General features: G+C 39.6%; 1 protein-coding gene across 1 annotated transcript; it reads left to right on the forward strand.

Annotated features, from left to right (window-relative positions):
* The first annotated feature begins 47 nt into the window (after positions 1-47).
* hrasa (HRas proto-oncogene, GTPase a) lies at positions 48-21,930 on the forward strand. Its single transcript, XM_086073155.1, has 6 exons — positions 48-423; positions 12,532-12,690; positions 15,418-15,596; positions 17,196-17,355; positions 18,392-18,516; positions 19,489-21,930. The coding sequence occupies exons 2-5, from the start codon at positions 12,580-12,582 to the stop codon at positions 18,509-18,511; spliced, it is 570 nt and encodes a 189-aa protein (XP_085929281.1). The 5' UTR covers positions 48-423; positions 12,532-12,579; the 3' UTR covers positions 18,512-18,516; positions 19,489-21,930.
* Positions 21,931-22,190: the final 260 nt, after the last annotated feature.

Raw genomic sequence — 22,190 nt, forward strand, 5'->3', positions numbered from 1 at the left:
GTCCTGTGAAGTGTGCGCGCTCCAGCGAAGTGCACGCGACCGGCGAGCACGGCTCGTGCACATCGGGGCGGTTCTGCGTGGGTCTGCGCTGGGCGTGGGCTTCACGCACTCCTATGTCCCCACTCCCCATCCTCTCGCCTGCTCACACACTAGAGCCACATTGTTCGACGAGGGCACATTTCGGTCCAACCAATGAGTGCCTCCGAGTCACTCGGTGCTATTTAGCGGAGGAAAAGTGTACAGCTCGTGGCAGATAATAACAAATCGGTTATTTGAAGACGACCGGAAACGGGGCGAAGACTGTTTGGATATACTGTATTCAATTGAAGAGGGAACTTGAGTTGGACAACATCTTTTTATTTTTATTTGTTTTATCCCTCTCCTCTGGCAGACGAAACATCGCTAATTTGATCCCCGCTTGTTGTAAGTATGTGGTAAACCCGTTCCAGTCTTGTGCCAGATGTTAATAATGTGTCCGCCTTTGTACCGCGTGTTGTTGTGTCTTGCTGCCCAGTTACATGTTCGCTAGCAATGGTGAGGTTTTAATTGACAACCAGCCATCTTTTCCATTTATACGCGTGGATTTAGTTCGAGCTACGTGTGTGTTCCTAATAAATAATACATGTGCAATTCGCGCAATTATCATTCTGGACGACGATCCTTTAGTAAAGCGTTCAACTTGGGTGGAGGTTCCTGGATGTTTCCATTGCCCCTAAAGCAGAACGCGAATTCATTCTAATCCACTTGTAATAAATGCATTGTGAAAATAATACAAATAAATGCGACTGCTGTTGCCGCTAACGGTGACCACGCATACCAAAGGGAGACACCCTGTCGGAAAACTGCAAATGTGTCACTGCGGAAGTTGGATTCTTTTACCAGGCTTGAAGACTGTTATGATGCTGCCTCCCTAAAATGTTGCATGAGGAGGGGCTGACTGGCAGTGTAATTGTCAAGGTAAAGTGCTCGAGGAACTTGTAGGCGCACCTGCACAATTAAACGTTATGCAGTAAGAGCTGCATCATAAACGTCCGTTTTGATATACTGTGCATAATAATATCGATCGATCTATCGATCTATCGATCTATCGATCTATCTCTCACTGAATATGACAAGTATAGATGGGCATTGGGCACAACATTCAATAGATTCTTTGGTTAAGAGTTCTGTTACCTATGTGGAATTGATTGTGTCTTAAAGCAAGTGACCTTTCGCAAACCATGCCCCCAAACGGCTAAGGTCTGTCAAGCTCGTCTCTGCTCCAATGAAATCCATTGTAGAATCGATCCACAAACTTTTGTCCGCGTCAATAAAACCATAGCAAACAAAGTTCCAACAAGCCGTGGACCTCCAACAAGCAAAGTAGTGAAGCGATGTGCCAATAGATTGTGTAAATCGAACATGAGGAATCCACAAAGTGGAGCGATGGCTTCAATGAATTACGCAATGTGGATGGCCTCACCCCAGCTAAATGTCTCCAAGATAAACAAGCATTGCTACGTCGTTTGCTCCAAGGTAAGAGCCTATAAGTAGCTATGATGGGCTAGGCTAAAGCTATATTGCTAAACTAGCAACCGAAAGAGCTAAAAGCTCTGTAGTCAAATTCACTTTAGCTCTAGAGGCGACATCATCCACAAAACTGGACATCAAAGTTATATAATCTCCCATTCATCCCAAAAATTGGCAAGTGCTTCCCAATTTTCAGCCAGTTCTTTATAACGCCTCCCAAAATACATGGTTTATCTTGTTCCTTGTTAATAATGGTAACTGGGTAATTTGACGTCCTAGTATGTAGTTTACGCTGGGTCTCAGACAGGGAGTTATGTGATGTTTTTTTTCAATTTACACAAAGTGAACATAGCATCGTAACAGGCACTTTGAACTTTTGTTTTCATCTTTCACGTATCTCAGAGGAAACGACCATTCTGTTACATACAACCAAATATTTCCTCCACTCTTCGTGTAGAAAAAACAATCTGTAATATTGCCCATTGGTATTGTGCTAAATTCCTTTATAATCCTCCGTATTCTGTTTAGCCACGCTGCTGTCAGCATGTTGTGGGGCGGGGCAGTGGGCTACTGTACGCAATCGACGATGGTGCTCCAAAATTAGAAACAGCGTCGCGGAACCTCCGTTAAATGAGCTGCTCTTGACGCTCGCTTTTGCGAAAGGTAATTTATGGCACAACGAGAGTGCAGTATACTTGATGTAGGGCTGCCACAAACAACACTTTTGCTACTCCACGAGTCACCGATAATAGTCGCGATTAGTCGACTAATTGGATCATAAGAAAAACGCGGCATATCGCACCAGCAAGCTGCTGCTCTTATATAGCCATCATTCTCTTACAGCTTTAATTATTTAAGTATCTGCACTTTTCAAATAGACATACCTTTACTGTATAAAAGATAATAGTACATTCGATTCAACTTAAGTTCAACTTTGCAGCTTGTACTAGCATTCCTAAAACGTTTATAAATGACGATGCATCTTACATTGAAGGCAGTTCTGTCGCCTTAACATTTTTTGCTGTTTTTTTTTTTAATGGAACCAAAAACTATACACTACTTAGTGTTTTACAGTAACTGTGTTTTGGTTGTTAATAAACAGGCATTCACTGATTAATGCTTCCGTAATGCATCGTAGACACTACAAAAAGTTAGCGTAGCCAAACATGGCATTCTCTTACAATGTTACAGCAAATACACACCGCAACCTGCATGTGCTAAGCTTCCAGACACGACTGTCCATATGTCAGAAATGGATTCCGGCATCCCCCACAATTTTCTTTCACCACCGTGCTACCATGACAGGCAGGTTTACATTGCATAAAGTAAAATGCGCTGTAACTTTTGGACTCTGTTGCTTTACACCGGTTAGCCTTGACACTGCCACAGTGCTTCTGTTTACATCACGAATGCGCATGTGTGTCACGGACAGGCAGACGGCCAGCAGAAACAGCAAGGCACTTTTTAAAGGAAATTAAGACGGCAAAAAAGAATAATGATGATGTCATCAAGACGTCAACTATTACGTTAGCCGTCGACGGATCTGGTTGACGATGTAGTCGTGATGAGTCGGCTAATCTTAGGAGCCTTATACAGCTGAGTCATTCCCAACTGTTTGCAGTCTGTAGTAGGGTACACATCAAGATTTTCAAATCATAAAATGATCATAAAAAATGGTGTTGTTCTTGTAGTGTATTTCAGGAAGCTCAAAACAGCACCTCACACAATCGGCTGTCTGCCAACAATCACTGTTTTAACACTACCTTCACTGCAAACTGGCAAACTGGATTAAGGCTTGTCATCTCTCTAGTTTTGTACATGAAACATTCTGAAAGATTGTATGAAATCCCCACCCACAACCCCCCCTCTCACCCCCTTTTTGTTAGTGGAATAGGCAACAAACTGTATCAGCAATATGTGCAAGATCACGTGACCAACCACAGAAAACAGGTTAGCAGCTTTCAGCAACAATGACATGATTGTTTGAAACTGAAATTGCTAAAAAACAATTTGCTATGGCTAGTGTATTTGGACAAAAGCTAAATATACGTGTATGTACGCATATATCATCTATTCATACAAATCAGGGTTCCCCCCCAGAAAACGTCCTTAGCCCAGCGGTCAGGACAAAATTTGGCCTCGTGGGAAGTGGGGGGGAGAGGGGTCTGGGACGGCGGGGTGGGAGGATCAGTGGGCGGGGCGAGTCGTTGTAGGGGGCGGAGCAGTTTTGCGTATCAATGACTTTATTTAAGGAGCAAATTTCAAATTTTGTGGAGCAATTTCTTTTTTGTTTTTGTTGCTGTTTAATTAATTAATATTTATTAATTAACGTAAAGCAAGGGTTTTATTAAACAATAAAAAAAAAAGACAATATAGCGAATGAACAATTTTTTTTTCCTTTTTACATAATCAACAGTTTTGATTACTTTCAAAAAGTCTTGCTCTTCTGCTGGTCATTTCATGCAAACCATTCTGCAAACCATTATTTGAGCTTGTTATGACTGTAATGTGTTATTAACAAAAAGTTATATATTTTCCTTAATTTTAGATAAATTTTCTAAATGCAAGAAATTTTCAAGATTATTTTTCTTGTTGGGCAAAAAATTAGAAAGAAAATCCCAGAAACCTTTTTTTTAAAAATTTTTTTACTTTCTTAAAAATTCTAATTGGTCAAGCAGACGAATTAACCGGACAATATAAAGATTAAATAAACACCTTTTTAAATGTATAATGTGCTCAAAAAGGCTGGGCAAACCACAATGTACACATTTAATATCAGTTGCAGTCTATTAATAAATACAGTTGTTTTTTTTACCTATGTAAAATAAGAAAAACAAACACATTGATTAAAGAAAAAAATCAAAACAATTAAATTGATTGAAATTATATAATACAAATAATCAAATTAAATACAACTATTGTAATGTAGTGTACTGTGCATTGTTGTTTACATTCATGCCCCTCCAGCAGTGCACCATAAGTGCTTATTTGCGGAAGAAGACACAACCTCACAGCAGTATCACTGTTCCAGTTAAATTAACATTCCTTCGTTGTTGTAAGTGTAGCGAAATAATATACTCTTGGAGCACATGCATTACAGAAGATGACCAACTGTCTAAGGACTACTTTATCTTTTTAGCCGGCTCATTATTGTCATCGGAAATGAATTATTTTACTTGCCTGTGAAGTGTGATGCTAAGGGACTGAGATGGCTAACACTGAAGCGAACACGACCTTTACTTCTACATCGCATGTTCATCCGAAGATGTTTGACCGTGTTTTAGTCTGCATAATGAAATCTTATTGCAAGAGATGCACTGAGGCAACTGGTTATTTATTTCCACCTTCATTCAGCGTACGTATGTCACCCGCTCGTGCGTGCATGTCTTCTTGGCTGGCTATCGCACAAAGAATGCTGGCGTCGGGGTTTGCTTCCTGATTTTTTTCCTATTCAACATTTTATTGATTGTATTTTGCATTAATGTTGGTCACGTGTCTATTGCGATACATATTGATACTGAATTATCGCCCAGCTCTAGACTGTAGCTGTACAGTCCCACCTTGAGAGTACACAAATACCGATAATCCGGCAGTAGTTGAGCATTCTAACCTCATCTGTTCCAGTCAACCTTAAACATATCTTGACAATAATATGTTATATGTGACCTCACTAGTCTAAACATGACATTCTGATTAATATTACATTTGTAGAATAATAGTTATGAAGCAAAATCCATTTTATCCATCTCAGGGGGCAGCCATTTTGCCACTTGCTGCCGATTTAAGATGACATAAATTTTGCTCAGGCAGCAACCAATCACAGCTCTCCTGTTTTCTGAAGCTGAGCTGTGATTGGTTGTTACCTGAGACCTGAGCAACATTGATGTCGTCTTCAGTCGACAGCAAGTGGCAAAATGGCCGCCCCCTGAGATGGATAAAAACGGCTGGATTTTGCTACTTAACTCGTATTCCACTAATGCAATATTAAACAGAATACCATATTTAGACCAGTGGGGGCTGCATAGAACATATTATTGTCCAAAAAAACTTGGGGGTTGACTTCCTCTTTACCAGTTTTAACATTTTTCATCATAAATATGGTATTTAAAAAAGGTTATTTTTATTTAAAAAAAAAGAAAGAAAGAAGAAGAAAATAACTGGGTAGTTGAGTGCTAATGTTTCCACTAGTTGTCAATCAGTGTGACTTAGCCAAATGCCACTCCCTAATGAAAGTAGCATCAAATTCATTGATGAGGTCTTCAATGAGTCATACATGAATTGAAACTGCAGTGAATGAGCTGGATCGAGTCCAGCTAGTGCTAGACGTGATGTGTATCTGTCATCCTCTTCTGTGAACAGCTGGTTCTGACCAACTAGTAGCCTATGCCAAGTATGAGAGTGACTCTTCACACACTGTATACTGTAAAGAGGATGTCCTTCCTAACGCCAATGTGATTTATTTATTTATTTCTGCTCAGAATTGAGATTGGCACTTTTGTTTACATGGTAAGTACAATTTAGGGAGACAGCCCCCCCCCCCCCCTTCCCCCCGCTTGCAAGAAAGACCAACCAGTGAGTTTGGCAGCATTCTGTGTCTGATAAGGCGCTTGGCTCCTATAACCAATTGTCCTTTGTGGAGGTCAGCTGGCCTTTTCATCTCTGCTACTGCCTCCATAGTCTCACTCTGCTCCAGCTGTCCATTGAATGACCCCATAGGGAAAAGGTCACCTGCACACAAAATCTGCAGGAGAGAAAATGTTGAGAGGGCAACTTCTTTCAAAATGGAAGTCCAAAATGGAGGGTTTGCTTTGTGCTTTGCATTTTTTGTCAATATTCCCTTTTGCTGACAAATGGATATTTAAGCATTTTGTCATCTTTTACACGTGCAATTTCTAAAACTGTGCATGGCCTCAAAATGGATATTCTTTCTGGAATGTTCAAACTTGTTTCATGGCTTCAGAGAGCAGAACGGGAGAAGTTGACTGGCTCATCTGCCAGTCAACACTTGTTTGGATGCTGTTTAGGAGAATGATGTCATCGTAGTGCAGGAGGAGGGTGTGGCGAGCTGTCGTGGAGCCTTGTATTGGATTGATACCTCCCCAGAGAGGGTCTCCTTACCATCAACGCTCCATTAAGTATCTATTATCTAGGCAGTAGACTTGTGACTCTGCCAGTATGGATTCTTTAACCAATTACACACTTAAATTGAGAGCAGAAATCATACTAGGAAATATGACTGTTCTTGTGAGAGAAAAAAAAAATTCAATGACATGTGTAATAGTACTGAAATAATGTCTGTATTTATGGGATCTTGGGAAAAGCTAAGCAGAAAGTTGGTTTGAAAGCAGAATGATTTTTTTTCTAATATAGTGTCCGTTTTGTTTTGCAATAATATTGACTTCATGTGTAAATAGTATCTCTATTCATCCATTGCCCATCAGCTCCCTTCACTAGCGTCCACCTTAAACTGTCATGTAAGATTATCCTCTTGGCTTAGCCAGGGGGTATAGGGTTTCAAAACCAACTGTTAATTTCCCAGGCTGGATGTGGCAAGTTATAAATATCTCCGAACGCCGACGTACTGTTAGTGATCCTCGCTCAAGGCATAGCCATGGATAGATTTTGGAAGCTGCTCAAAAACAAACAAACAAACAAACAAACAAACAAACAAACAAACACACTACCTGCACTTTATACATGACATTTCACTGAAGTTACTTGGTCTGCAATTGAGAAGTGAAAACAGGCAGAATATAGAATCCGAAAATAATAATTATATAATACTAAAAAAATAATAATTATAATAATAAGAAAGTGTGTGTCTGTGTGCACGTCTGTGTATACATACTTACTAGTACTACATATACTATGTATACTTGTTTATTTATATACTAACTTATTAACATACTATATATACAAATTTACATACTATATATACTTGTTTATTTTTTTACTTTTTAAATAGTATATTTTGACCAGAGCACGTATGGTAGGCACATACATACATGCATACATACAAAATCGTCACTTTTCAGAAGGCCTCAAAAACAGCACATTTGTTCAACCATTTACATTGCATCGTCCGAGAGAGCAAGACATTTCAGATTGGTCTATAATTTGTAAGAAAATAGGCAATTTACCAAATCGTGACAAATTGTAATTGTCAGGTTTCAGCCCGATGGCAGCGATATATGATATAATAAATAAAAGTTAGAATTTCTAGGGCTGATCATTGTTAAGAAACTCATGATTCCATGATTTTCTTTCTAGAAAAAAAAGAAGAAAATACAATGTTACTGTATTTGCAAATTATTATTTGTTATGGGATAGCTCCTGTTTGCATGCACATACTGTATTGAGCAGCATAATGTGGCCTTGATCATTTTTACTACAAAGTGGCGGGCTTTGAATAGGCCTATGTTGTAGTTGACTTCAGACATCAGACGAGTCGAGACCAAATCAACAGTGCCTCTACAGGTTGCAGCAGTAAAAAAATTTTATCACAAAAACTGAAATGTTGTAATCACTGTACTGATTAATAGACAGACAGGGCAATCTTTTATCATTTATCCAATTCGACCTTGATGGGAGTAAACTACTGTCAAAGCAAACGTCGTAACAAGTCAAGACAGCACACTTTCATTCAAAATTCTTCACTGATCATGTGCTATTTACTTATTTGTTGAAATCACAAAGTTTCTAACCTTTTGTTACAATACTCAATTTAAGACAAAAGAAAAGGATATCCAGACCTGGAGCAATCAGAGTACAACCATGATTTTGCCAGAGAGATGATGATACGGAAAAAATCTCAATGTGTTTTATCCCCGTGGGATGAAATATCTTTCCTAAATGATGTGTTGATCATTATCCTATTGATACATCAGACCAGGAAGCAGCTCAGTGTAAAGACCATACTGACAAGTGTCTCGAAGAAAGCAACAGCATCCCTAAACATGAAGTTTTCTATTCATCTCCTTGTGTGGATTATTTATCATCCGCTGACATGGCCTAGTTTGAGAGGAGATAGCAAAGCTGTCTGGTTTCCTGCCTCCAATCTTCCAGCAGCAGGCATGGCTCTGCAGAATTTTCAATTTTAACTGTCAGTTATATCCATTAGGCAGGTGTGCGCTTTCGATCCCGTGTGCTGGGTATGCATCACCATTGGTGTCAATTCTGTTTGTGGTGGTATTACTGTTGCAACCTCTCCACAGTTAGGTAGTTACCTACTCACACTGAATTCTGAGAATATTTTTTTCTTTTCTAGCTTTGTAGCTCATTTTAAGCGCAAATAAAGCTAAAGTACTGTTTTATTGCTGTATAAATTAAACATGCTAACATTTATTGGTACATTCATTAGAAAGTAGTCTGTTGGTCCTGTTAAAATAAACTACATCAAATTAAAGGTAGAGTCCAAAGCACTTCCGTTGCCGTTTGTAAACACAACATTCCAAGATGACGCTCCCCCCCCCATTGGGCTCAACAGTTCACACCCCCAGCCTCTCGCAGCAAGTCAGCCCAGTACCGGTAGCTTGCTGTAGAAGGTCGCTAAATTTACAGGCTAACATTCTGATGGCACTTAACTGTCCAACAGCAAACAGACCAACTCCACATCCCTTATCAGCTCAAGCATCTCCTTCAGGGCTCGGAAGCTCTCGACAGGCTGTTGCATCGAGTTAGGCTGTGTTTCTTAAAGGTCTATTATTCAACTTTTCAACATACTAAAATAGTTCTCAAATGTGTAAAAGACATGTCCGTGACATGCATTCGTCAAAATTGACTTTGGATCTAATATTTTTGCTGTCCCTAAACAGCCCAAAAAAAATGCTCTGTTCAAAACAGCCTATTTTAGGGGTGTGTCACTTTCATGTAAATAGCTGCACCAAGCCACGCCTAGGCCATACCCTTTTCTCTCGAAGGGGCAGGGATTTCGGTCATGGTAGCCATGTGCTAATGTTGTGCATGGAAACGACTGGCCATGGGAGCAGATGAAAAGAAAAATACAGACATGTCTTTTACACATTTGAGAACTATTTTAATATGTGGAAAAGTGGCATGACGTTTTACCATAGGAAAAAGTAGCATAACGTTACTACAGAGACTATGTTGTAGCGTTAGTTGTTTAGGCAATGGTTATTTTGCCGTCACCGGCAAATCTCCCGCAAACGTTATTTTGCCGTGAATGTCTCCGATTTGCAGTGAATGCTTGTAGACATTTACAAGCAGTTATGAATAACTCAAATGTGCAGTCGCAACGTGCAAGCCGTCTCGTCGAGACCACTTAGGGAATGAGGACAAAATGACCACCACACACTAACAGAAGCCCAGAGACGTTGATTGAGACAAATTTTATTTGAATCCATCCAGCATTTATTTTTGAGGGAAATGCTTCAGACCCTACCTTTCATCTAATACCATTAGCATATCTGCATTTTAACACATCTTAATGTACACACCTGAGGTGTTCCAGGATCTACATTTATGTACACCATCGCCATGACACAACTCCCGCTTCTATCAGTATACAATCATCAATAAACATTGACGACCCAGTTCCATTGGCAAGCAGACATTTTTATGCCATAACAGTGCCTCCAGCACATTTGGCACGTGATCGCCTTTGGTTGCTGGCATTTTTCTTGCTCACCCTTCTGGTCCATGTTTGCTCTCATCTCATTTGCACATGACTGTACACTTTCAAAATGACAGGTTGTCTTCCTTTGACAATACTGTAGTAGATGATGGTGTTTTAATAACCGTTGAAAAAATATTTACTGGTATGTTGTTTTATGTGGTCTTTCCATTAGAAGGCCTCCGTGGACATTGGTTACGGTGGTTACGGTGTTCTGAGCCACCTGTTCCTGCAAGGCTCAGCAACAGTTTAGTGATGTGAGAATCTATTGCTGCAGCTTAATGGCTATGTCCTTAGTTATGGAGTCCACCTTTCAGTCAATCATTAACATCAGTGAGCAAGGCAAGGCTAATCTTAGCGCCTTTGACGCAGAGTTTATTAAAGACGAACCACTTAAAGTAATATATACGGCACACGATGCATGTGCGTGTTTATCTACATGCCCCCCTACTGTACATTCTTGGAAAACAAGGTGATGCTTGAACATAGCATTATCAATATTATGAACGAATTTTCGTGTACAGTTTAATGCACTCGTAAAATCATGTAATCATTTATTTGTAGTGAAGTCAAGAAATACACACAGTCCAACCTGAGCCCCTTTGGTCACAGCCGCAATCTTAGCCTACCATAGCTGCCCCCATGTAATAGATATAGTCATATTATACTTCGGGATTCACAGGGATTTTCCTCTTTTAAATTCTAGTGAGACATTATTCCCGTGACGGTATTGCCTTGTCACTCATTATCATCCTTTCATACAGAGTACGTATGTTAAATTGTACTGTAACCACAGAGTTGCTAGGGGCCTCTGGCAGAATGAGCATGCGGTTGGCTATGGATTACTAGCCCTAACTTGCATCTGATGTAATCTTGCTAAACCTCCATGGAAGTTTCTCCTCTTTGTTACGCTGACTCATCATGTACCATCATGACTGCCATTGGTCTGTTTTCAGGTCATTTTCAGGTCATATACTTGGTACATTTAGGGTAAATTTACAGTAGACTGACTCCCTGTATATCAGCTTCACCCTTATGACTGCTTTGTCTTCCCATGGATTTCATAACAACAGCAAGAAATGTTTAGAAATGCCTTGCTTGTCCGCATGGGTAAATTAGGAAAAAGCCAGCCAAATGGCAGTGTATTTTGTATGTCTCACTTGTACTGTCATCAAAATATTGGTCTCCACTACAGAAATACAGTATAACCACTAAAGTCACAATCTCACACAATTTATTCATTGATACTGCACATCAACTTCCAATTTTGTATCTTCATTAATATATTAATAGTTAGTTGTATATTTTTACATTTGCATAAAAGGAGATACTAAACCCCACCAGTTTCCTATGCACATTCACTGAACCCTTCTTTAGTGAAAAATTAAATGTGATTTGTTTGTTTTTTCCAAATTCAAGACATAGGTATAAAGCAGGCATAGGCAAGTTCGGTCCTGCATGTTTTTGATGTCTCCCTCCTCCAACACAGCTGAAAGGCTCCTGCAGAATGTAATGATGAGCTGATGATTTGAAACACCTGGGTTTGGAGGCAAGAGACACCGAAAACATGCACACATCAGTGAGCAAGACACAAGATGCTGCAGCCAAAGTCCTATATTAGCGTTGGAAATAATGGTATCAGCATGTTACTTGAGAGTACATGCCGATGCCAATACCACTGTTTTAATATCGGGGCATCTCTCGATACGGTATCTCTTTAGCACGCTACATGCCAAGCAATGTAGCGTCATCACCTGCAGCAAATGATGGCCAATTGGGGCGTATCATCACGAATCATTTGAGCCTGGTGTGTGTCTTGACCTTCACCGAACCCGAGACTGACTCTGGTTAAAGACTACCGTGTTAAATATTTTCTGATTTATATTTCATTTGATATGCTTTTGTCTGTTATTAGGAGAGAAGTTTGCATTTTTGCTTCTACAGAGACAAATGTGTTTTTCTTTATTGATAATGACTTCATTGTCACCATTTAAAATGACTCAGGTCTTCAAGAAGTCAACTAGAAACTAAATGACCAAAACAGCACAGATGTGATCCTGAGTGTAGGAAAAGTTGCCCCTCAGGAATATAAATCCTAGGGATCCTCCCAATGTCATGTTCCTTTTTACGTCGTCTCAAACTGAGTGGCAGAGTACCTTTAGCACATTTTTAAAATTCCCCTGTGAGGATCCTAACCCAGCCCCTTCCTTTTCTTTCTCTCATCATTGACTTCCAATAGTAAACATATCTGTCTTCGTTGTGTCACTGATCACAAATAAATAACTAAAAGTGCATTTAAACATTTTGAATGTCCCCTCCTTGATAATGGTTATTGAGTTTGTCAGTGTACTAAATTGCAGCCTGACTCTGTTTGCTTTTCTTCTCTACAGCTGCATCAGCAGTGTCTGTGTATGTGTGTGTGAGCCACAGCGGCAAAGATGACAGAGTACAAGTTGGTGGTGGTGGGTGCTGGAGGCGTGGGCAAGAGTGCACTCACCATCCAACTCATCCAGAACCACTTTGTGGATGAATATGACCCCACCATAGAGGTACAGCACACTCTTTCTTTTCTTTCCTACACATTCAACATATTCTCACTTCAGTCCCACTAGAATTCCAGGTAGGAAGTTAGTGAGAGAGATAAGTGGTGCACATTGCTGCTGTTTTATAGCATTTACTTTCCTTATGAATGGTGCACATACAAAAAAAGTTTAATCATGTAGCATAGAGGATTATTCCTGAAATTATTGACTGGCCGATATTTAGGTGAGAGCAACTCTCATGCAGAGTTATCAGACATGTTTTAAAAGTAAGACACGTTTGCTTGCGAGATTTTGTCCCCCCTCCATTTTCTTTCTCTTTTTCTCACCACGCCTGCCTCTGGGCAGACAATGTCCTTTTTGTGTATTTGCATTCCTGGCTCCTATGCTCTAATAAACAAAGGGAAGGCACTCCCATCCCATGTTTTTGTGGCTGCACACTGGAGGGCTTAATACAGACTTGGTTCCTCGATTGTGGTGTTCGTATGACCTGAAAATGGAAAGGGAATTAATCAGTAGTTGTTAAGTCCAATGAGAAACTATGGAGCTGTTTACATGGCCTACATACATTTAAAAAGTTCTATACTTTGTTTAACTCGGAAATAGCCTTACAATACTATACTTTTTTTGTGCGCTCTTTGTGAGGAAGTTCAGTTTGTCAAAATAACTTATTTTACCACCAAGTAGGGGAAAGTGATTATGGAAAAATAATATTACAATTATTTTGATTGATATTGAAATCATGATGAATAAAAACATTGATTTCAAAACTATATGTATTCAACTACAAAAAAAACAACTGCCAACATGTAAACTCAGAGGTGCCAAACTACGAGTATGGAGGTGGGGGCAGTTGTACTGTACCAAAACTCAGCTACATAGCCTCATGCTTATTCACCACTGCACGCTGAACACTTTATTGTTAAACACTCTCCTATTTTTGTCAAGTACAGAATGACTTCATAATTATCATGTGAAATTCAAGCCTTTTGCGTTTTCATTCTGCTGCCGCCACACATTTGCTGAATTGCATCTTTGCACACATTCAAACCACAAATAAGCATCTACCATAACTCATTGTCGTATTTATTTGATCATATTTGATTGTTCTATTTTTATTTTCACAAATCTTTGGACTTACAGGGTAACCTGGGACCTCGGATATCGTATTAGGTGCCATATCATGCGGAAATGTGTGTTGGATTACGACAAAAACAATTCCTTGAATCTTCAAAAAGTCAACTTTAAATGTAACTTCAGAGGACAATGAGAAAATAAATTAGTAACAAAGTACAATAAGAATATATAAAAAAAAATATTGCTGTGCGCGCTTGTTGGCCTCTTGTGGTGCCGCGCATGCATGGAGTGTACACTTAAAATGAGACAAGACGAAAGTTGCGATGGAGCTCTATTATTGAAGCTCGTGTTTCACAGATAGGGAATGATATGTTCTTTTGAGTATTGTTACTTTGTATATTACCTGTGTGTGTCTGTTTCTAAAGCCTTTTTGTGTGACTATAAGCGATGCTAATTTGTCGTCACCATGGGATTTGGGGTACAGATTCACATAACGTCCCAAGCCCGCTGCGCAAATAACTTGGTGCATTCAGGGTACTTTCATAATGTCGGGAACTTGCACACGCACACAATTGTTTTTCTTCAATCGTAATATGGCTCAATATTTGAACATTATCTAGGACAATTAAGTAAATAAGAATACATTGAGCTTGCTTATTTTGTCACATGAAAAATAATTATTTCATTAGAATATAGATAAAAATAGGATAGTAAACATTTTAGGTACATGATAAATATCGTAATAATATTGATTTTCAATCATATATATATTCAACAACCGTATCCCATATCGCATGTTTTCCCAATATCGTGCAGCCCTATTGAAAGAAGCCTATATGTTGTATGGGCTCTTTGCACAAATCCACTACTTCCTGAACTCAATACCACTCCTTCATTTCTTGTCTTTCATGATTGGACAAGCTGATTAATCCAGGTGTGTCTGGCCATTGTCGTCGTGGTTACTTAGATCAGGCACACCTGGATTAATCAGTTTGTCCAATGATGAAAGACAGGAAATGAAGGCGTGGTACTGAGTTCAGGAAGTAGTGGATTTGTGCAAAGAGCCCATTGGGATCCTCAAAACACAGTACAGGGTTGCAGTTTTTCCATTGCAACGTGTTGGTCCATGTTTGGTGCTCAATCACTTTCTATGCTTTGAAGAGCCACAGAACTTTTTTTGTGGTGGTGTCGGTGTGCAGCACGTCTTTGAATAATTAGACGTGTGGCGACGTTGTCAGAGCAGCGACAGTGGTATTGAGTCTTGGGCGTTAAACTTCACACCCTGGTCGGCCCGGCCGGTGGCATTGTGACTTTTATGTCTCTGATTTTAAATGGCGGCCAATAAATTCTTGGGTTGACTTCAAAGCCCCATCCTGCATCGGTGCCTTATATAGTGAGCCGGGATGTGTCATTTTAGGTGGCCACTGTGAAGAGGCTTATGATAAGTGATGACCTATTATCACATTCTTCTTCTATAAACACCTAAGAGGCTGGCCCATATTTTGGAATACATGTTGCAAAAAAACACAACAAAAAGTAAAACTGACTTACACAGACCTTTTGTGCAACTTCAGAGATCAGGTCTGTTAATTAAAATGGGCCAGAGAAAAAAGCCTTGCTGTATTTTATGAAATTGTGTCTATTCCGTTTGCTTTGCAGGACTCATACAGGAAACAGGTTGTGATTGACGGAGAGACCTGCCTGCTGGACATCCTAGATACTGCAGGTCAGGAAGAATACAGCGCAATGAGGGACCAGTACATGAGGACAGGGGAGGGGTTCCTCTGCGTGTTCGCAATCAACAACACCAAATCCTTTGAGGACATTCATCAATACAGGTGTGGCAAAATGACAAGAGTGGGCTAATTATGACTTTGATTTTGTCACAATGCACATTTCTATGCGGGCTTTGCTAGAGAGTCCAAAGGAAGAGGGATGTGTCGTGTTTTCACTGAGTGTGTGCCAGCTCTCTGCAGTGGTCGGGTGGTGTCAGGCTTTAGCATTTAACAACACAGCTAAAGAAAGCTTAGCCCCAACTGGAGGATTACAGCGCCATGCCAATGACATCGATCCTGACTCAATTAGGGGAGATGGAGATGGGACTCCCAAGGACAGAGAAGGAGAAAGGGAGGAGTTCCCCTATACCTTCTTTAAATTTGCGACAAGTTAACAAGACAATTTATCTTCTATAGCTCTCCCTTCATTCAACTTGTCAAAGTACAATCAAATATTTACCAGTAAATGGCTAATATTTTTCACAGGTTTTAATAATTCCCCGATTGTTGCAGCACAATACTGGTCAGAATTGCAGATTTTACTGTTTAATGTTGTATATAAAATAGTGTCTTGTATGAAACATCTAGCACATTTGAATTATAACAAGGCCATAAACTGAGGCGGGTAAACACCATTAGTGGTGTTGATGACAGATGGTTTCGCTTTGACTAATGTGGATGTGTCCTGCTGCACTGTAACTGAGGGGGAAGGAGCTAATAGATTGATCGGACCCCCTCCTCTCCCTCTCGATTTGCTGGCTGCCGTAGCGATGAGGTAATGCTCTTTGCCGCCTGCCTGTCGTCCATCTCCATCCCTCCCTCCCTCGCTTCCCTTCCTCCTTAGCACCATCCTTCCTTCAGTAGTTCAGTAGTCCCCTGCACCACCAGGGACTGGATCCTCCTCAGGGTCCTAGTGCTCCCTGGGTACTTCGGTTTCCAGTGATGAATCAGCTGCTGTTTACAGTAAAAGTCAGGGAACTCTCTGACAAGATTTAAAGGGGAAGTCAACCTTAAACATTTCTTGACAATAGTATGTTGTATGTGACCTTGAGTTATGAAGCAAAATCCAGCCGTGGGGGCCATTTTGCCACTCGACAGAAGATGACATCACAATTTTGCTTGATTAAAGTGGTATGGTCAACCATGAACATTTCTTGACAATAATATGTTATATGTGACCTCACTAGTCTAAACATGACATTCTGATTAATATTACATTTTTGGAATATGAGTTAAGCAGCAAAATCCCGCTTTTTTTTATCCATCTCAGGGGGCGGCGATTTTGTCACTTGCTGTCGACTGAAGATGACAACACAGTTGCTCAGGTCTCAGGCAATGACCAATCACAGCTCACCTGTTTTCTGAAGCTGAGCTGTGATTGGTTGTTACCTGAGACCTTTTCACAAGACAACAAGTGGCAAAATGGCCGCCTTATGCTATTGATCAAAACTGCTGGATTTCTCTGCGTAAATCATATTCCACCAACGCAATATTAACCAGAATACCGTATTCAGACTAGTGGGACTGCATAGAACATATCATTGTCAAGAATTTTGTTGACTTGCCCTTTAATTTAACATTGTGTTGCTGGGGCAAGTTGAAAGACAATTTAGGACTGCTAATGTTTATAGTATTCCATTTTATTTCATGTTCAACCTATAGAGAGCAGATTAAACGTGTGAAAGACTCAGATGATGTTCCCATGGTGCTTGTGGGCAACAAATGTGACCTCCCGGCACGCACGGTGGACACAAGGCAAGCCCAGGAACTCGCCCGTTCCTACGGCATCCCTTACATCGAAACCTCTGCCAAGACACGACAGGTACATAATGTGAAGCTTCACCACATTGTTCATTTTTATTCTACACCTGGCCCATACCAACAAACGTTTTTGATCCACAGGTTTTCCGGCCTAGAAATCAAAGATGGAAATTTACGTTTTGTTCATGTTGTCATGCATTGAAAGCTGTTGAATATGTTATTGTGTTGTACAAGGTGCAATGACTCATATCCAGGTTGACTGGAGAGAAGAAAATAATTTGAAAGGACTCAAAAGTAGCGCTAACTAGGGATGTAATGATATCCAAACATCACGATACAATAATTATCACTATATTGTGGGTAGGTTGTTGATATTGAGAAAAGGTCACATTGTGAAAAAATGAGCTCATACTAAAAAAAAGCACAATATTTAGCTTTTGTACATAACAGCAATGCATATTAACCACGTACAATCTCTAATAACACTTAATTAATATTACTTGCTAATGTGCGAACTTTGAGTTCCTCCACATATTGACTCGTTGCCCTTCATCTAACGATTAGCGTGGATTTTAAACCTAGAAGGGCTAAAACATCCCTTATGAAAATGTAATTGCCCTGAAAAAACTAGCGACGACGACAATATTGTGGCAGTTTTAATATCGCAATATCACGATATTGCCGTTTTTGGTTACATCCTTTGCGCTAACTGTGTAGCCCACTCCTCTGAGTCACATCTACATACAGTATCTGACCTGTTCTTCGCTGAACTGGCAGTAGGTCTGTCATGCAAATGAAAAGACATACAAAGAATTAAATGAGGACCTTTTCTTCACTGTGTCATATCTTGACAAAGAATAGTGGAGATGATTGCCATGGTAACATTGACACAATTCTCCACAGTGTGCTCTCCTGAAGGCTTTGCTTCCCCTGAGGGGAGGTGTTTGTTGTGCAACAATTGATCATAGTTAAAGTGCACAAAAAAAGTTTGAATCAGTTTTCTGAATAAGAAATGATTGTAAATTGGAACAGGTTGCCAGAGACATAAATCAAGACGAAGTAATTGTCGTGTCATTTCTGTCTGCATTTTTGTACAGGGAGTAGAGGATGCCTTTTACACACTGGTCAGGGAAATTAGGCAACACAAGCTGAGGAAGCTGAACCCACCAGATGAGAGTGGTCAAGACTGTATGAGCTGTCGCTGTGTGGTATCGTGATAAAGGTGAGGTTACTTGTACTTATTATTATTATTATTTTTATCTAGTTTTTATCTTCATGTATCTGTTGCTAAACTAAATGAAGGTTTAAAATGTTCATCAATTTAACACATGATAAAATGAGCCATCGAATTGTCAAAGAGTAATGTCGCCCCCACTCCAGTACGGAGGACTAAATTAAATAAACAATTAAATATCTAAATGTCTTCAATACTTTAAAATATCAAAAGTGTAATTATTTCACTATTTAATGCATTGATGGTTCATTTTGCAGTGCTTCATGAATTTACTGATTCTGTCAAACTAGCTCATCAAAGTCAGCCAGAGGGGCTAATGTGAATTCCTCAAACTCTTTTCTCATGTAGATTTGCACAGGTTGAGTCCAGGCAACCTTAGAAAATATGTGTGACGTGAAAGCACATCGCTCAGACTTTTCCAACACATTGAAAAATCACTGCTTATGCAACATATAAGTGGGCGCCATGTCTTTGACAATGTTCAGCACGAGTGACCCCATGATTGCCTTTACATGTCATACAGAAAAGGACCCTGCTCAGGTTGTGCGTTTTGCTACAGGGGTCAGTCAAGTCCAGAAAATGTCAAATGTTGAATATTCAATTGGATTTTATAAAACAACCCACATTATGCAAAATAAGTAACTACACACGTTGTAAACAATACAATATAAACATGATATTAAGATAAATGTGAATTAGTCATCAACCGTATCTCTGTGAAGTACGGACGGTCATCAGTTATCAACAGTCCTGATGTACAATGTTTGAGTTTTTTGCGAAGTGGTATAAGAAAGTGTGTTTGCACAGCACAAGAAGGAATGCACAGTTGCCACTTTACGTTTTTTCTGGAAGTATTTTTCATACAAATACTTAATAATTTACTATAATTGGAACTTTGCTGATTCCATTTTGAGTATAATATATTCATACTTGTGTATCCTGCCACCTTTTCCCCCCCAGCTCACCTTCACAGCTTGGAAAGAAATGCTACAGCACAAGAAGTCACAGCATGGACTTGAAAATAGGAAGAAAAAACTGAATGATGAAAATGAAATGAAAGATTGCAATTTTGGTCTCGTGAGAAGAAGCTGAACCGGAGCCTTTTTTTATGGAAAGAAAGATTTGGACTGACTGTTGCCCGTGTGGCTACCTGAACAAGCTTGGCCAGCCCTTTTCTGTGTGTGTTTTTTTTTTACATGTTTTTTTCCCCCTCCGTGTTGACAGGTGAGCAAAACCACTAATGACTATAATCAACCCCAATGTGGTCTTGCTGGGTAATTAACTTATTGCTTTCAGTCTCGACACTGGTCATACAGGGGGCGCCCCAAACCCCTTTCACCTCACTCTGAAACACTCATTCCGGTTTTGCTCTGGGCCTGGGTTTGATTTGTTTGCTCTATAACCACTTGCGTAACCCAGTTCGGAAAAAAAAATCTAACTACCTCCCTTTAAATGTGGAGGCTGACCTGGGTATTTGTAGAAAGTATTGTTGTTTAACAGTTTGCCTCGCTGTAAAAGATGTGCATTTTGGTTTTGAACTGGAACTTTTTGTGGGTGAAATCGCTGAGCTCAATTGATTGCCTATACTACAGTATATATATATGTATATATTAGGGATGTAACGTGAAAAAAAAAAAAAATCGGTGTTCATTTTAAAAGATACAAGTATATCAAATCAAATTGAATCATTCCACTTTGAATATATTGAGATACATTTCGAGTTGTCTTTTATTTGAGAGATTTATCTTTGGCCTATCTTTGGCCTCATTTACAGTAACTACTGACAAGTTCATTCATATTGTCAAACAACAACAAGAAACTCATCGCATCTCAGCCGTACCAAATCGAATCGTTCCACTGTAAAATAAACAACTCTTGAATCATATCGCTCTCCATGTATCAAGATATGTATCGAGTCGCCTTTTATTGGAGATGACCCCTAATTTATGCAGCTGCCTTACATTCTTTGCTAAGAGTTGTCTTTGTGGAATAATAATAATGATGATGATGATAATAATAGTAGTTTAATAACAGCAGTGGTTACTGTACAGTATATTGGTGCTGGTACGGTAGATTTCATACCTGTCCAATTTACATTGCACTGTTAGTAAGTGAGGGTACAGTGCTTTTGCACAGTTGCTACAACTGGAGGCATTTGCCGATAAGAGAGGAGCAACATGCTATGCTTGCACAGTTACACAACAGGTTTTTAGCTCGAGATACTGTTTATTTCAAAAACAACTTGCTATAATTGTTCCATGTGCTTCTAAAAATCATTACAGAGTTTTTAAAGAAGTGTCATCTTTTGCAGAGTGTAACACACATAGTCACTTACGCCTCGGAATGCTTAAACTTCGCAGACACTTCACTACCCTCAAGAACCACATGTGTACTGTACATGTACTGTATGTGAGCGATTGATTTGTAAAAATGGATGCTGGATCGGGGGGTGTCGCTGTGTTTCAGTGCTGACTCGCTTGTGTTCTCTACTACTGCATTCATTTGCTACCTTATTCAAAAAACTGCTCTTACTTGTTTGTACTTTGTAGCTTCTTTTATACTGTATGCACATGAGAAATTCTATCCGTTGTTTACCTTTTTGCAACTACAGAAAAAAACCATGTTGGGTTTAGACATGCACTGTACAGAAATTGAAGCTCAAATTGCATCATACTGAAGTGTCTAAAAGAATGGCCTTTTCTGTAGTACATAGCCAATAAAATGCCAAATTGCCTCACTCTTGCTCAATTAGTTATATTCAATGACTGTATGACTTTATGAATCCCACTCACATCCCATGTAAACAGAACTGTTTCTGATTGACCATGGAGGTGAGGTCACTGTTTTCCTACTACACATTACAAGTCATAAATAGCACGAACAACCATGCTACAGTGTACTTGCTGCGTGATTCAAACTGTTCATTCTTTGCACGAATGAAGTTATGAACTATGAATGTGTCTTTTGAACGTATTCAACTAAAACTCTTTTGGTTCCAACTGTTGGACTGAAACATTTTGATGGAAAGTTTGTGACGTCCTAAATGCTTGTTGTCTCCCTGTCAAACTTTATACTGTATACAGTATCAAATCCATACTAATGCCACAACTCCACAAATCTATGCATAAATTCTCAGCGTCTTAGAATGTCTCATATTGTTGCCGCATGGATACTTAGCCAGTAAACACCGAGTATACATGTCACAAAAAGACTGTACAGACCTGTGCCGGTTTGGACTCTACTTACAGTTGTCTCAAGGGCTTCGCTTTCCCTTGAACACTATTGAATGAAAGTGTGGTTGGAATTTGTAAAAATGTTAGCTGTTTAGCTATTTAAGATGTATGTACTCTTTAAAAATGTGTCAAATGTATTGCAGGGCAGGAATAAAAATGTTAAGATAAACGTGCTGCAGTCTGGTCACTTTCACATGTACAATTGCATCTGCTATTTGCTGCCACCTACAGGCGAAAGCTGGAACATCGACTCGGATCAAAATGATCATTTAGTGTGACTGATTTTGCAGTATTGTGGATTGAGAATCCATCTACACAGGGCCAAACCAAAGTGTTGCCATCATCTTGTTACTGTTGCTGACTTAGTAGGTTGCCTACAGTTGTTAGTAAGTCGGTAAAAACACGAGTTCATTTTAGTCATGATTTAAA

This window comes from Leptonotus elevatus, chromosome 4 (genome assembly GCF_054856555.1).
Source record: "Leptonotus elevatus isolate MCC_2025b chromosome 4, RoL_Lele_1.0, whole genome shotgun sequence".
In the NCBI taxonomy this organism is placed as follows: domain Eukaryota; kingdom Metazoa; phylum Chordata; class Actinopteri; order Syngnathiformes; family Syngnathidae; genus Leptonotus; species Leptonotus elevatus.